The 16660-nt window shown below is 35.1% G+C and overlaps 1 protein-coding gene across 2 annotated transcripts in view; it reads right to left on the bottom strand.

Moving 5' to 3' along the window:
* The window catches only part of CADM2 (cell adhesion molecule 2), a 170135-nt gene extending 153991 nt beyond the window's left edge, over window positions 1-16144 (bottom strand). For both annotated transcript variants that reach the window (XM_006090551.3, XM_006090550.3), the window contains exon 1: window positions 16012-16144. In XM_006090551.3, coding sequence (XP_006090613.1) covers window positions 16012-16105 — 94 coding nt within the window. In that variant the 5' untranslated portion in view covers window positions 16106-16144. The remainder of the gene's footprint in view (window positions 1-16011) is intronic.
* Between the last annotated feature and the right edge of the window lie 516 nt (window positions 16145-16660).

Below are 16660 nucleotides of genomic sequence, written 5' to 3' on the forward strand. Positions count from 1 at the left end.
AATAGCTACATATCTTAGTATTGATCTTATTATCACGCTCAGAATCGCTTATAGGCAGACGAGTCCTGAATTGTTGAGGTGTGTACTTGCTTTAACCCTTAAGTTAAAAACATCATTTAAAATATAATTTTAAACCAAAGTTTAAAACAACGCTTCTTTGTTGATAAAATGCTCATTTTTGATAATAAGTGAGGTCCAGTAAAAATAATTATATTTATTTAACTGATTGTATAAAATGCTATCACTTCCCATTTTTATTCCCACAAGGTGTAAAGAACCCTATAACAGCACTGAATTTCTGTGGCTAAATAATAATAATAATAATAATAATAATCTAAATTTAAAACTAGCAAAATTATTTTTCTAAAATATTTTGTCAAAGTGAGTAGACACATTTCACTCTATTCATATTCGTTTTTTAAAGTTTATTATATCACCTAAAACAAGCAAGCAGACAAAACTGAGACACACTACCATTGATATAAAAGTATTATTTCTCTACATTTCAAAAGCAAAGACAAAAAGACTTCTGCTTCCAGCCTAGATGGAGTAATGAAGACAAATTTACCTCTCACCAAAAGACAACGGTTTTCGAGATATTGAACATCATAGCAATGGAGAGTGATCCCTGAGAGATGGAAAACAAATAAGGTGAACCCTAAAATGTGTCCCTGCTTAATGCTTTGAGAGGTTTTCAAGGCTGTGGACCATGCATAGAACCCATGTAGCAGCTGGTGGCCTGCCTGAGTGAAGGAGGTGGAGCTGGGGGTCTGAGAAGGCCACAGTAGCTGGAGTTTGCTAGGGCTGGGTACCAAAAAGAGAGGACTGCACAAAGAGACAGGGCTAGGTATCTTTAGTGTCCCCACAGGTATTCAGCAAAATAGTACTGACCAGGGCATCTGAGAGAGGAAACTGAGGCTGGGAAAAGAACCATCTAAAAGGATTAGAGGAACTCAATAAATACACACATACATACTATGGATTCAAACTAGGAAAATGCTACTGTAATGAGATCAATCAATCTTTCAAAACTAAGCTGAAATAATGCAGCTGAGAGAAATAAAAGACAAGAATATTAAAAATATGAAATACATCAAATAAATTTTTAAAGAATATATTTTTATTAATTTCAGAGAAGGAGAGAGAGAGATAGAAATATCAATGATGTCTGAGAATCATCGTTATGCTGCCTCCTGCACAACCCACACTGGGACTCAAACCCACAACCAAGGTATATGCCCTGACCCGGAATTGAACCTTGACCTCCTGGTTCATAGGTCAGTGCTTTATCACTGAGCCATGCCAGTCGGGCTCAAAATATATTTTAAACCTAAAATTATAAAACTTATGGAAATCTTTGTGATCTTCTTAGGCAAAAATATCTTACATATAATACCAAAGCATGACTCACAAAAGTAATAATAATAAATTATAATAATAATATCTGTAAACTATAAACAGCCCAAAAGTCTATTACTAAGTAAATGAATAAACAAATTATAGTATAGATTTATACAATAAAATATTAATCAGAAATAAATAGAAACCACCTTATACATGCAGCAACATGGATGAATCTCGAAATATTTATTACAAGAGAAATAAATCAGAAAAAGAAGAGTACAGACTATGTGATAATATTGGTGTAAAATTCTAGAAAATGCAAACTAATCTATAATGACATAAAGCAAAACAGTGGTTGTTTGAGAATGAGGTGGTGGGTGGGTCGGGGGAAGGATTTTGAATGAGTATGACCAACCTTTTGTCATATTCTGTGACCCTGCCGGGCGGGGGGCAGTGCTTGAGGCTGTTTGAGAATGAGGTGGTGGGTGGGTGAGGGGAAGGATTTTGAATGAGTATGACCAACCTTTTGTAGATAAAAATTATGGTCATTATCTTGATTGTGGTGATGGTTTCATTGTTATATACACTTGTGAAAATACACAAAATCATACACTTTGAATATATGTAGAATATGTAGAATGCTTTTTGTCTATTATATCTCAATAAAGCTGTTTTTTTAAAAAATAAGAAACAGTAAAAAAAGAAAGTTTCTCAAATTTTTGTGTGATTATTTGCATTTATCAATCATTTGTACCAACATGGAGCAATTGTTTTATCTCTTTCCATGTCTATCTCATAGTGTGGCCTGTAGAGTCTTGAGGTAAACACTTAACAGCACTTAGAAAATTCCAATTTGTGCATACACTCACACACACAGGTATTATTAATGCTATTTTTTTTTCATATAATGCAGTGTCCAGCATGGTCCAGATTTAGACGACAAGGACACTTTCAAAGAAGATAAAAAAATCATTAAATACTAATACATTCAGTTAATTTTTATCATATATGATACAGAGACTTTAAACTCAGGGGACCCAAATCTTTCATTTTTATTTTATTTACTAGAGGCCAGATGCACAAAATTTGTGCAAGGGACTCAGCTCTTGCAGCTCTGGCTTCATCTGGAAGGTCATCAGAAGGAGGTCTGGTCTAATTAGCATATCATCCTTTTATTATTATAGATGTTAAATTCAGATAATTCTAATCACTGTATTACATGGCAGTATTTAATTCATTCAAATTAAAATTTTATACAACCTATATTAAATGACCCATTAGGACAAAACTAGTTTTTTAACACTAAATAGAGTATTTAAATTAAATGTATAATTTACCTTTAAAGTAAATTCCATGGAGTTCAATAGAAAACTACATGAAACAAATAAACACAAAAATATATTATGTGGTCAAAAAATACTGCTAAGATGTGGTAAGAATTTTGTAGTATTCTCAGAAATGTTAAACACTAAGGTAACTTTCAATTCAGTTTTAGAGAATCTCCTAAGAAGAGACTTAGAAAGTGCATAGAATATTAAGTCATTTTCTAAGTTTATTACATTGGGACCTCCTCCCTTTCTTTTCTGGAATATCTATTATATTTTGCTTACTGGTTTCTAAACCCATGAATCTTCAAACTAAAATGAGTCTAAATATTACTTGAGGTACTTCAAAAGCATTAAGATTTCTAGGCCTGCAATCCAGGAATTCTGATTTTATAAGTCTGCATTGAAATGAAGAATCTGCATTTTGAGCTAATTATCTCTGGTGATTCTGCTCCAAGCTGTTTGAAGGCCACCTTTTGAGAAGCACAGCATTCAGAAATTCACTCTAATATTTCCAAATGCTGAAAAAGCACTTACTAAGTAGCTCAAAGTAAAATTACACTATATTTAGCCAATTTTAAAATTATCAGCTATTTTTGATTGACATTAAAGTGTATGTCAAAAAGCCTGTTCACACAGTGTAACATAGCTAAAGTCAACTTAAGCTTGATGGTCAAACATTTGAAACAAGTGATGTCTAATAAGGAAATAACAGTTGTAGAATACAGGCAGTACCATTAGGTACAGGCAAGATGAAATGAATCACCATAAAGTCAGACTATGATGGACATGCAGATTATTACAGAGCTTCATTCTTAGGACAGGGAGAAAGTGCTGAGAAAAGCTCTGTCGGAAGTACGCTGCACACATGAAGAGTAGTGTAAGCTTTTTATAAAATTAAAAATTTCCCTTATATGAGATGATAGACTTTTGTAAGGTCAAAATCCTTTTTCTAGTCATAAATCAACTAACTCCAAAAGCTTACTAAGCATAACCTTTTTGATTCTATATGATTACTTTAACCTTAATATCTTAAAGAATAAAACACATTATCATTTATTTCTAAATTAATTTCTCTGATGTCTATGTTCATTATGCAAGTCACTCAGGTGCCCAAATTGTATTGTCTTTGACTTTTATCGTTGCTCAATCTCTCAGAATCATTCACCAACATTTTGAGAGATTGAGCGAAGATGTCTCCTCTTCCAACTCCATCTTTAAAAAATATTTTTACTTTATTCCATTTATTAATTCCATTTTATCCATCAGTTTAGGACCTTATTAGCTCATGGCTGAAATGTCCCTTAACTACTCTTCTAGCCTTTGGATTTTCCCCCAAATATCCAAGCCATCTTTGCCAGATGTATGACTTTGAGAAATAATCCTGCCTCTCTAGATATCAGTGTCCTTTAATTGCTGCATAAAAAATTATCACAATCTCAGTGCCTTAAATCAACATTCATTTATTCTCTCAATTTCCGTGGATTAGGAGTACGCACGGCCTTGTTCTCAGTGTCACCAGGCTGTTCTCAGTGTTTGCTGGCGCTATGATTCTCATCTGGGCTGTAGGAATACCTTCAAGGTCTCCAGTTGTTGGTAAATTCATTTTCTTAAGGCTCTATGACTGAGACTCCCATTTCCTGTCACCCACTGTCACGCAGAAACTACTTTCAGGTCTTAGAGGTAACCCACAGTTCTTTGCCACAGGGCCCCACAGACAGTTCACAGTGCGATGTGTGCCTTCTTCCCAGCCAGGAGGGAAATGTCTCTCTGGCTCTTCATTCTTTTACATAAAACTCATTATGTCAGGCCTGCCTTGATAATATGTATTTGATGAATTCAAAAGGGACCCATGATTATATCTGCAAAATCTTTTCTGCCGCATAAGGTAACATCTTCAAGACTCTGATATCACATCATATTCACAAGTCCCTTCTACACTCAAGGGAAAGGAAGTACACAAAGGTATGGGCTATAGAGGATTATTATAGAATGCAACCTAACACATTAATGTAAAAACTAGTTTGCTGGAAAAGAAATCTTAAGATTTTATAATAGTAAATACTCAAACTACATATTATGAAACCTACACATGGGACAGAATGTTAATTTAATTCTCAGGGAGCTGATAGATCTAGGAAGGCAATGCACATCTTTGTCTCACACTAAATAACAGATAATCAGACTTCCTTGCTACATAGGAAATTAAAAACTTCAGTGAGCAGTCGGCCTGGAGGTCAAATCCCTCTAGTATTAACTATAACAATCAAGGCTTAACTACAACAAGACTGCGCACAAAGACCACTAGGGGGTGTACCAAGAAAGCGTAAAAAATGCAGAGACAAAGAAACAGGACAAAACTATCAAGGGAGGATATTGAGTTCAGAACCACACTTTTGAGGTCTCTCAAGAGGCTTCTAGAGTCTGTCGATAAACTTGATGAGATGTACAGGAAATTTAATGAGACCCTCGATGGTATGATAAAGGACCTTCTAGAAAGTAAGCATACACTGACTGAAATAAAGAATATTTTACAGACTCCCAACAGCAGACCAGAGAAGTGCAAGAATCAAGTAAAAGATTTGAAATGCGAAGAAGCAAGAAACACCCAACCGGAAAATCAAAATGAAAAAAGAACCCAAAAATACGAAGATAGTGTAAGGAGCCTCTGGGACAGCTTCAAATGTACCAACATCAGAATTATAGGGGTACCAGAAGATGAGAGTGAGCAAGATATTGAAAACCTATTTGAAGAAATAATGACAGAAAACTTCCCCCACCTGGTGAAAGAAATAGACTTACAGGTCCAGGAAGTGCAGAGAACCCCAAACAAAAGGAATCCAAAGAGGACCACACCAAGACACATCATAATTAAAATGCCAAGAGCAAAAGACAAAGAGAGAATCTTAAAAGCAGCAAGAGAAAGAAACTCAGTTACCTACAAGGGAATACCCATACGACTGTCAGCTGATTTCTCAACAGAAACTTTGCAGGCCAGAAGGGAGTGGCAAGAAATATTCAAAGTGATGAATAGCAAGAACCTACAACCAAGATTACTTTATCCAGCAAAGCTATCATTCAGAATTGAAGGTCAGATAAAGAGCTTCACAGATAAGAAAAAGCTAAAGAAGTTCATCACCACCAAACCAGTATTATATGAAATGCTGAAAGGTATCCTTTAAGAAGAGGAAGAAGAAGAAAAAGGTAAAGATACAAATTATGAACAACAAATATGCATCTATCAACAAATGAATCTAAGAATCAAGTGAATAAATAACCTGATGTACAGAATGAACTGGTGATTATAATAGAATCAGGGACATAGAAAGGGAATGGACTGACTATTCTTGGGGCTTGGGGAGAAAAGGGGTGTGGGAGATTCGGGAAGAGACTGGACAAAAATCGTGCACCTATGGATGAGGACAGTGGGTAGGGAGTGAGGGCGGAGGGTGGGGTGGGAGCTGGAAGGAGGGGAGTTATGGGGGGAAAAAGAGGAACAAATGTAATAATCTGAACAATAAAGATTTAATAAAAAATATAAAATAAAAAAAAAATAAAAACTTCAGTGAAACCACATGTGGTTTTGGATGCAGACTGCCCAGAGGCACCAAAGAGATTTTTGAGTCAGACATATGGGGGTGGGGGTTGCCTCATTCTACTGTTCAAAGCTAACCTGAAAAAAAAAAGTCTTACCATTGCCTTACCTAGAATAAAAGATCTTACATGACTTATTTGGCTTCTGCTTTCCTGTTTATCTTTCATGTTTATACCACACAGAGTTTCATAGTTACTTCAAAAAATCACATGCTTTTTACTCAGCATAGATACATGAAATTCCTTTCTTTACAATATTCTACAACATATTTTTATCCAAACCCATAGGATTTATTTCATTCATTGTTTAAAATCTATTATCCCTTTAATGAATATTTATTGAGTGCCTATATTCATCAATGAACTGTTACACCTTCACCACTCTCACAAAGTAGGGATAATCTCTGATTTTTTTGATAGAAAATCATTAGCCAGGTCATATAACTACCACCCTGATGGTTAGATCTATAGTTATAGGTTCATATACCAATTGTGAGTACCTTGACGGAAACATTCTGTTTTTATTTGTTTATATTTCTAGAAATAATTCAGAGATTGTTGCAACCCATTAATTATAGTTTACTAAAAATAGTAATACTAATAATCATAATAACATCTAAAATGTATTCAGTGATCCCTTGTACTGTGAAAACATGTTCTGTATGTCGGCTCATATAAAATCCTTGCAATAGCACTTTGAGGCAAGTATTATAACCTTCACTTAGTAAATGAGAAAAACTAAAGTGCAGAGACAGAAGCAAGACTTTCTTATAAGTTACTGATGTTCCTGAACTTTATTTTCTCTATACCAATGTGCTTTCCAACTGGGAGCATCAGTATAGCTCATGCATTTAACACAGCGCTAAAAATGCATGTTCTCAGGTTCTGCTGCAGATTTATTCAATCAGAAATTCTGGGGCCAGGGCCTTATAATTTGAGTTTTGACAGGCCCTGAAGGTGGTGCTGGTGCCTGCTAAAGTTGGAGAACCACTGCTATATAATCTAATATAAGATTATTCCGGCCAACAAGATGTGATCACCTAGACTTTCAAACAACATTCACTCAGAGATTGGAAACAAAATTCATTATATTAGGTAACAATAGATGAAAAACAAAGATTTCTACAGAAAAAAAAAGCTGTCCTGATATCAGAAGTCATTTTGAAGGTCGAGACATTCATCATGTGGAGTCTGAAACTTCATGTCAATATGCTGACCTGACAATGCTTTGTTAAAGTAAATGGAGAATAACCTTTACTCCTGGCTGTAATAACAGCTCTGTGATTTATATAGTTTCAAACATTTATCTTTATAGGAAAATATTTACAATAACTAGTTTATCACCCAAAGACATCCTAAACATCTTCAGGTCAAGATTCTGATTTTCTTCATTTGGGTCTCTGCTCACATATCAAAGACAGCTGTATAATTAGAGACATTTTTACAATTTCTTAGTAAATTGAATTAAATTTGTTTCAATTGGCTTATTGTTTTACATTACTTTACATTAGGAATTGTCTTTTTAAAAAGTGTCAAGCGATACTATAACAGAAATAGTGAAAAGCTTATAAAAAGTCGAGTATTAATCTCTGAAAAGGCAAAATAGTTCAAGGTAAGAATGGAGCATTGCTTTCAGGGAGGTGTGTTTGCTGAGGAATTTTATTCTATTTTATTTTATTATATATATTTTTATTGATTTCAGAGAGGAAGGGAAAGGGAGAGGGAGTTAGAAACATCAATGATGAGAGACAATCATTGATTGGCTGCCTCCTGCACACCCCCTACTGGGGATTGAGCTTGCAACCTGGGCATGTACCCTTGATCAGAATTGAAATTGGGACCCTTCAGTCTGCAGGCCTACCCTCTATCCACTGAGCCAAACTTGCTAGGGCTGCTGAGGGATTTCAGAGCGAATTTTCACTTAGCATATCCAGAGGACAGCAACAGTGATGATTGTGTACTCTGTGTGGAGTACTGCACTCAGCATATTCACATATATACTTATAAAAATAAAAGTTTATACCACTCAAGAAGTTCACCATCTGGCTATGAACACAAACTATATAAACATGCAAAAGAAGAGTTATAAACAAATAAAAAGCTATGTAGATAAATGCATGAGTAGGGATAATAAATGTTCTGTTAATGACTATGAATTGGAGAGCATGGAAAATAGGATGCTTCACTACTTCTGGATGGTACATAGAGCTATACACTGATTTTGTATATAGTTTTGTCTTTATTTTTGTTCTAGTCTTGATTCAGGTGATTTTAAAGTATGGTGTTTATAAAAATCAAAATTTTGATGTTTCTTAACATAAATAAGTACCTTCCCTACCTAACATATGACCAAATATGTTTGGTGTTCAGAGCAGAAGCCAAATTTTTCCAAAAATTAAGATGTCTTTAATAAGAAAAGCATAATATGCAAATGGACTGAATGACTGAACAATAAAATGACTGTCCAGATGATCTTCCGGACGACCATCTGACACGCACTGGTGCCAGGCCAGCCAAGGTGGGTGCGATGCAATTGGCCGGGGAGCCCGTCATTGTCCCACAATTGCCCCACAGAGGGAGGCTCAGGCCACCCCCTGTGCAGCGATGATTGTGGAACCTTGGCTGGGTGGACGGGGCCTCCCTCTGCTGGGCAATCGATCACAGAGCCCCACGAGTGATTGTCCCACAGACGGAGGCCCAGGCCACCCGGCTGGCAGCACTGCAGCAGGTGTGAGGGGCCGACCAGCGATCACACCGCAGAGGGAGGCCCAGGCCAGTCAAGCAATTCACCCTATGCCTGTGACCCTCAGAATGAGGTGACCATTTTCCGGGGGAGAGAGGGACAGAGCCTCACAGATGACAAGCAGTGGCAGCAGTGGAGGCGGGGCCAGCTGCCAGCAGCCCAGGGAAGGAAAGTCCTGATAGGTCCTGATCACCAGCCAGGCCTAGGGACCCTACCCAAGGGGTCCTGGATTGCAACAGGGCACAGGCCAGCCTGGGGGACACCTCCCCCTACCCCATGCATGAATCTCATGCACCAGGCCTCTAGTTTTATATAAATGACAACATTATTGGTTCCTCATAAGGCTACAATGTTAAAAGCAATCAATCATTATTAATGAGGAACCTAATATGTCTAATGCTGGTCTCCCTGAGGATATAAGAAAGATAAATCCTTGAAGCACAAATAAATACTAAACAATTTAGAGGAACTAAATAACCAGCTAATTATGTCAGAATTAAGGAAGGGGTGCACATAGTTAATAAAACAATTGAACTCAAGAAGAAGATTTAAGAGAAACATTTTAGAATAAGCCATATTGTGATTTATAAGATATATATCTATCTATATCTATATCTATAGCTATACCTATATCTATATCTATATATCTATCTATATTTATATCTATATCTATATCATCTATAGCTATAGATATCTATCTATTTACCTAGTCATTCAGATGACTGAAATACATTTCTCAGATATACTTTATCTTCATTCATTACTGGCTCACAGTTCCCAAACTGCTTGGAAGTTTCGAAGTAATGAGGGTAACAATGGTGTCTCTTGTTCTGTTTATGAGTTGACTTGGACCCAACTCAAAGGTGAGGGCTAGTTGCCAGTAAGAGCCAACCACATGGTTAGAGGATTAGAATATTCAGTCCCAAGCCCTAATTTCCAAAAAAGGGAGAGGGGCTTGAATTTGAAGCAGTCACAAATGTCATTGGCTTAGTCAATCATAACTATTAAATAAAGCCTAACACACACACACACACACACACACACACACACACTCACACACACACACACTCACACAAAATAACAACTTGTGGACCTTTTTCAGAGAGCTTCCATATTGGGGAATCAGAATTATATGTTGGCATGGAGAAGCCTTCATGCACACATGTTGGAATAGGGTACAAGAATTCTTTTCACAAACACGACACAGAGGATATGTGAAGTGTAAGAATTGACCGCCTAGAGCAGTGGTCGGCAAACCGTGGCTCGCGAGCCACATGCGGCTCTTTGACCCCTTGAGTGTGGCTCTTCCACAAAATACCACGTGCGGTATTTTAAATATGAGGGAAGCTTTTCTCAACAGGTTTCAGGAATTCAGAAACAGCAAAACAACGTTAGCCTTTGTTAAAAAACCTCTCAATGCTACTGTAACAGAATTAAATTTTTCTCCCTTTAATATTGACATTGGCAACCTTGAAATGCAATTGCTGTATTTAAAAAACAAAGAACTGTGGAGCTCGAAATTTGAACGTCTTTGTGCTGATATAGAAATATTGGAGAAAAACATATGTAAACTTAGTTCACAGCACAAATGGTCTGCTTTGAAAGACCTGGAGAAGGAAGATATGTTGATTTTTAACACCTGGAATAGTATTCTTGACTCATAATCAACTGAAAAAACTAGCGTTTGCTGTTCTTTCCTTATTCAGGTCTACATATTTATGCAAACAATCATTTTCAAACATGAACCTTATCAAGAGTAAATTGAGAAGTCGTCTTATTGATGAGAACCTGGAGTCGTGCCTAAAATTAAAAACAACAATATACAAACCTGACTTACCCAAACTTTCCAAGGAGATGCAAGGCCATTGTTCACATTGGTGTTTGTCAGTCATTGTCATGATTTAATTTTATGGATATTGTAAGGTAAATTGTAAGGAGTTTAATTTTATCAATAAATAATATCGTTATTAAATATGATATCAAGTTTTATTCAACGTACCTATAGTTTAACTAAGACTTAAAACTTTAAGTAAAGTTTATTAAGTTAATTTTAGGGAATGTTGTGGAGTGAAAGAAGATGTAGTGTCGAGGATTGAGAAAGGTATAGTGAGATGGCTTGGACATATAGAGAGGTTGAACGAAAGGAGATAGGCAAAACAAGTATACAAGACGAGTGTGGATGGGAGAATTGGAAGGGGTCAACCTCAGCAAATGTACCTCAATCAGATTGAGGACGTTTTTAGCAAAGGCCAGCCTAGGAGTACCCTAATTAAGTTAATAACAATGTACCTACCTATATAGTTTAAGTTTAAAAAATTTGGCTCTCAAAAGAAATTTCAATCATTGTACTGTTGATATTTGGCTCTGTTGCCTAATGAGTTTGCCGACCACTGGCCTAGAGCATTCTGATAGGCCAAAGACTTCAGATTTTAAATTTATTCCGGAGGTTAGAGCATTCCATCAGAAGTGTTTAAGCAGAAAAAGTAGCCTAAATATAAGTTCTGAAACAATACATTACATAGAATAAATATGTTACTAAACTTATGGAGCTTGGTCATAGAGAGGATGTAAAAATCTGACCCCAAAGACAAGGGAAGTAAAGGCAACAATAAATGAATGGGACTATATCAAACTTAAAAAGCTTCCACACAGCAAAATAAACCACCAACATAACAAAAAGGCAACCAACTCAGTGGGAAAAGATATTTGCAAATAAAGCTCTGAGAATACCCAAAATATATTAAAAAGAACTCATACAATTCCACACCAAATAAACAAACAATCCAATTTAAAAGTGGGCAGAGGACCTGAACAAGTACTTCTCCCAAAAAGACATACAAATGGCCTACAGATATATGAAAATATGCTCAATTTCACTATTTATTAGGGGAATGCAAATCAAAACTATAATGAGATACCACCTCATACCTGTTAGAATGTCTAGTAGCAACAAGACAAGAATTAACAGAGGTTGCTATAACTTAAAGAGGTTGCAGAGAAAAGGAACCCTCATTCATTGATGGTGGGAATGTAAATGGGTACAGCCACTATGGAAAAGAGTATAGAGGTACCTCAAAAAATTAAAAAATAGAGCTTCTGTATAACCCAGCAACCCCTTTTTTGGGTATATACCCCAAAAATTTAACAAACATTTATTTGCAAAGATATATACACCTTTATGTTCATTGAAAAATTATTCATGTTGGCCAAGACCAAAGTGTCCTTCAACAGATGATTGGATAAAGAAGATATAGTATATATACACAATGGAATACTACTAAGCCATAAAAAAGATGAAATACTGCTATTTCATCAATAAAATATATTTTTTAAAAAGATAAAGAAAAAGTGGCCAAATCAGATCCTTGTCATAGTAAGATAACTCTGGAAGCAGTGCAGAGGGTCTATTTAGGAAAGATCTTACCAAGTTACCAAGTTCAGACACGCCTAAACAAACATATCCTAAAGGCAAGTTTGAATGGATGCTACTGAGCACCAGAAGAATATAGGATAAGGTTACATAGTAACCTGAAAGTTTAACTTAACACATCAAGATATTTGAATGGTACCTTGGGGGGATTATAGTTCTCTAAATTTTATCCAATAAAATGTATTTATTAGAAGATCTGAAACAAAGGTCAGGTTTAGAAATAAATTACACATAGTCCTATTTGGGAAATGAAATATACAGAAAGAGTAATTAAAACACCCCCCAAAATGGAATACCTATATGGATTATAAACCTATAATTTCTTAGTAGGGTAGGCAATCTTATCTGTTGTGTTGCATACCCATTAATAAGAATTATTTTAATCTAAGATAAAATATTAGACTTATAAATTAAAGTAATCCCAACAGTTTGCATAAACCTTTTTCTTAGATTACGTTGAGAATAACAAGGTGATTACTATACACATAGGAAACATTTTTAACAATCATCATAAATAATTCTTATACTTGGATTTTAATGCACATGTGACATCAAGTCCCAGATACCTGGATGTGAGGTAAAAAATACCACTACTAACCTTACTTGTCATCTCCCCTATAAACTTATGTCCTCCTTAAAAGAATGTATGTGTGTGTGTGTGTATATGTGCATTTAAATTTAGGTGTATGAAGTAAGAATAAAGCTATGCTTAACTTACAGGCATGCATCATTTTATTGTGCTTTGTCTTATTGGGCTTTGCAGATATTGTGTTTTTACAAATTGAAGGTTTGTGGCAACCCTGTGTTGAGCAAATCTATCGTAGTCATTTTTCAATAGCATTTGCTCACTTTGTGTCTATGTGTCATATTTTGGTAATTCTTACAATAGTTCAAACTTTATTATTATTATTATCTTTGTTATGGTGATTTGTCATCAGTGATCTTCAATGTCACTATTGTAATTGTTTGTGGCATAACATAAGATGGCAAACTTAATAAGTAAATATTGTGTGTGTGTTCTGACTGCTCCACTGACTAGCCATTTCCTCTTCTCTCTTTCATTCTCTCCTTGGGCCTCCTTATTCCATGAGAGATAACAATATTGAAATTAGGACAATTAATAACCATGCAATGGCCTCTAAGTGCACAAGTTAGAGGGAGAGTTGTACATCTCCCACTTATCAAAAGCTAGAAATGATTAAGCTCAGTAAGAAAGGCATGTCAAAAGCTGAGAAAGGCCAAAAACTAGGCCTGCTGCACTGAACGATTAGCTAAGTTATGAATGCAAAGGAAAAGTTCTTGAGTAAAGTAAAAATGCTACTCCAGTGAACACATGAATGATAAAGAAGGAAAGCACCTTTATTGCTTATATAGAGAAAAGTTTAGTGATCTGGATAAAGCCACAACATTTTTTAAAGCTAAAAGTCTAATCCAGAGCAAGGCCCTAATTCTCTTTAATTCTATGAAGGGTGGGACAAGTGAGATAGTAGCAGAAGAAAAGCTTGAGGCAAGCAGAAGTTGGTTCATGAGGTTTACTAGTAAGAAAACAATCCACACCCATTACATAAAAGTGCAAAGTGAAGCCGCAAGTATTGGTGTAGAAGTTGCAACAAGTTATCTAGAAAATCTAGCTAAGATAATTAATGAAGGTGGCTACACTAAACAACATATTTCTCAATGTAGACAAAATAGCCTTATATTGGGGAAAAAAGTACCATCTAGGACTTTCATAGCTCAAAAGGAGAAGTCAATGCCTGGCTTCAAAGCTTTAAAGGACAGGCTGACTCTCTTGTTAGGGGCTAATGCAGATGTTAACTGTAAGTTGAAGCCAATGCTCATTTATCATTTTGAAAATCCTAGGACCCTTAAAAGTCATGCTAATCTACTCTGCCTATGCTCTATAGAAATCCATCGACAAAGCCTGGATGACAGCACATTGGTCTATAACATGGTTTACTGAATATATTAAGTCCACTGTTCATGCCTACTGTGCAGAATTTTTCTTTCAAAATATCGTTGCTCACTGAAATGCAGCTGGTCACTCAATAACTTTGATGGAGATGTATTAAATTCATGCTGTTTTCACACCTGTTAACACAACCTTTGTTTTACAGTCCATGGATTAAGGAGTAATTTTGACTTTCAAATCTTCTAATTTAAAAAATACATTTCATAATTATAGCTGCCACAGATAGTGATTTCTCTAATGGGTCTTGGAAAACTCAACATAAAACTTTCTGGAAAAGATTCACCATTCTAGATGACATTAAGAACATCTTTGATTCATGGGAAGAGGTCTAAATATCAGCATTAACATGAATTTGGAAGAAGTTGATTACAATCCTCATGAATGACTTTGAGGGGTTCAAGACTTTAGTGGAGTAAGTAGTTGCAGATGTGGTAGAAAAGGCAAGAATAGAAGTAAAACCTGAAGATATGACTGAATCGATGCAATCTTATGAAAAAAGAACTTTAATAAATGAGGAGTTGCTTCTTATGGATGAGCAAAGAAAGTGGTTTCTTGTGATGGAATCTACTCCTGGTGAAGCTGCTGTAAAGATTATTGAAATAACAACAAAAGAATTAGAACTTGCATACACTTACTTGATAAAGCAGCAGTAGGTTTTAAGAGGATTAATTCCAATTTTGAAAGAAGTTCTACTGTGAGTAATACTATCAAAAAGCATCACAGGCTAAGAAAAATTGTTTGTGAAAGAAAAGGTCAACCAGTGCATACAAAAATCACTGTTGTATTATTTTAAGAAATTACCACAACCTCCAGCCTTCAGCACCCACCACCCAGATCAGGCAGAAGCCGTCAACAATGAGGCAAGACGCTCCACCAGCAAAATGATTAGAAGTCACTGAAGGCTCAGAAGATGGTTGGCATTTTTTTTAACATAATGCTATTACACACTTAATAGACTATAGAGTAATGTAAACATAACATTTATATTCAATGGATATGAATAAAATTGTGTGACTTAGTTTATTGTGATATGAACTTTGTTGCGGTGGTCTGAAACTAAACTCACAGTATCTCTGAGGTATGACTGTACTGTGCATTTTTACTAAAATGAGTCAATTATATTTTCTCTCTTGAGAATTACTAGGAATCAGATTTACTGATGTTTAACCAGTTTTATTGTCAAAACTTTGTAATTCCAGAAACCAACAAATTTAAGAAATAAGTCATGAAGTTTCTCTGTTTACAATCTAAATATTATAGATGAGTTCTGAAATATCTAACTTATACTTAGTACTTACTAGTACTACCGTCAACACAAATCTATGTGCTTTTTAATATATTAACTCATGTTTTTTATATCTTAATTCCATCAACTTTCTCATGAATTATATATTATTATAGACCCGTGTAAATGAGAGCAAATGAGGCACATAAATACAATATTAATATACATTGCAAAATGACCTTAGTTAAGAAATGGGTAAATTTGGTTAAATTAAACTTAGAAAATAAATGTGGTATCAAAAAGAAAATGTAAAGTGCATTTAATTTTTCATACTATTTTCAGCACATTAATTTTGATTTGGGGACCTTTTCCATTCTTTACCTTTAATCTCCTTGTCATTTTTGAACCATCTTATATCAGCTGCGGGTTTACTACCAGATGTTTTACAAGTCAGCTGCATCAAGTCTCCCTCCATAACTGGTGATGAAAATCCGCTAATTTGAGGCTTTTCAGGAACACCTGAAAAATAAACAAATGAAACATCAATCACTAGGGTTGGTTCATTCTTGTGACTATTATTTTTACAAACAAAAGTAAATTGGCAATAAGTTCATCAAGAATAATAAACAGCTATATAATAACATTAACTGCTTATGATATATAGATACAGATACAGGTATATGTATATGAGTATGTGTGTGTATATATACCTGAAAGCATTTATTCAGTTCAAAGTAGTTTTTTAAATTAAAATCTGCATGTAAAAATAAACTTTGTAAATCTTAAAGATAACCATTCAATATGTCTTAAAATTTGCCAGTATAGGGATTAAAGAATGAACATTGCTTTCATTGGAGAAAAATAATTTACAAAGCACATTTATTTATTCTTTACCAAATTATAATTTAACTAAAATAGCACCTTTCATTCCTGATTTCATAATTCTGAAAGCTTAAAAATGGTATTATCCTCTCTGTATTTTATTCAAGAAAAGGCATTTTGTCCAATAAAATGCACCAAAAAGATTCAT

The sequence above is a fragment of the Myotis lucifugus genome, unplaced genomic scaffold (assembly GCF_000147115.1).
Source record: "Myotis lucifugus unplaced genomic scaffold, Myoluc2.0 scaffold_75, whole genome shotgun sequence".
Lineage (NCBI taxonomy): Eukaryota > Metazoa > Chordata > Mammalia > Chiroptera > Vespertilionidae > Myotis > Myotis lucifugus.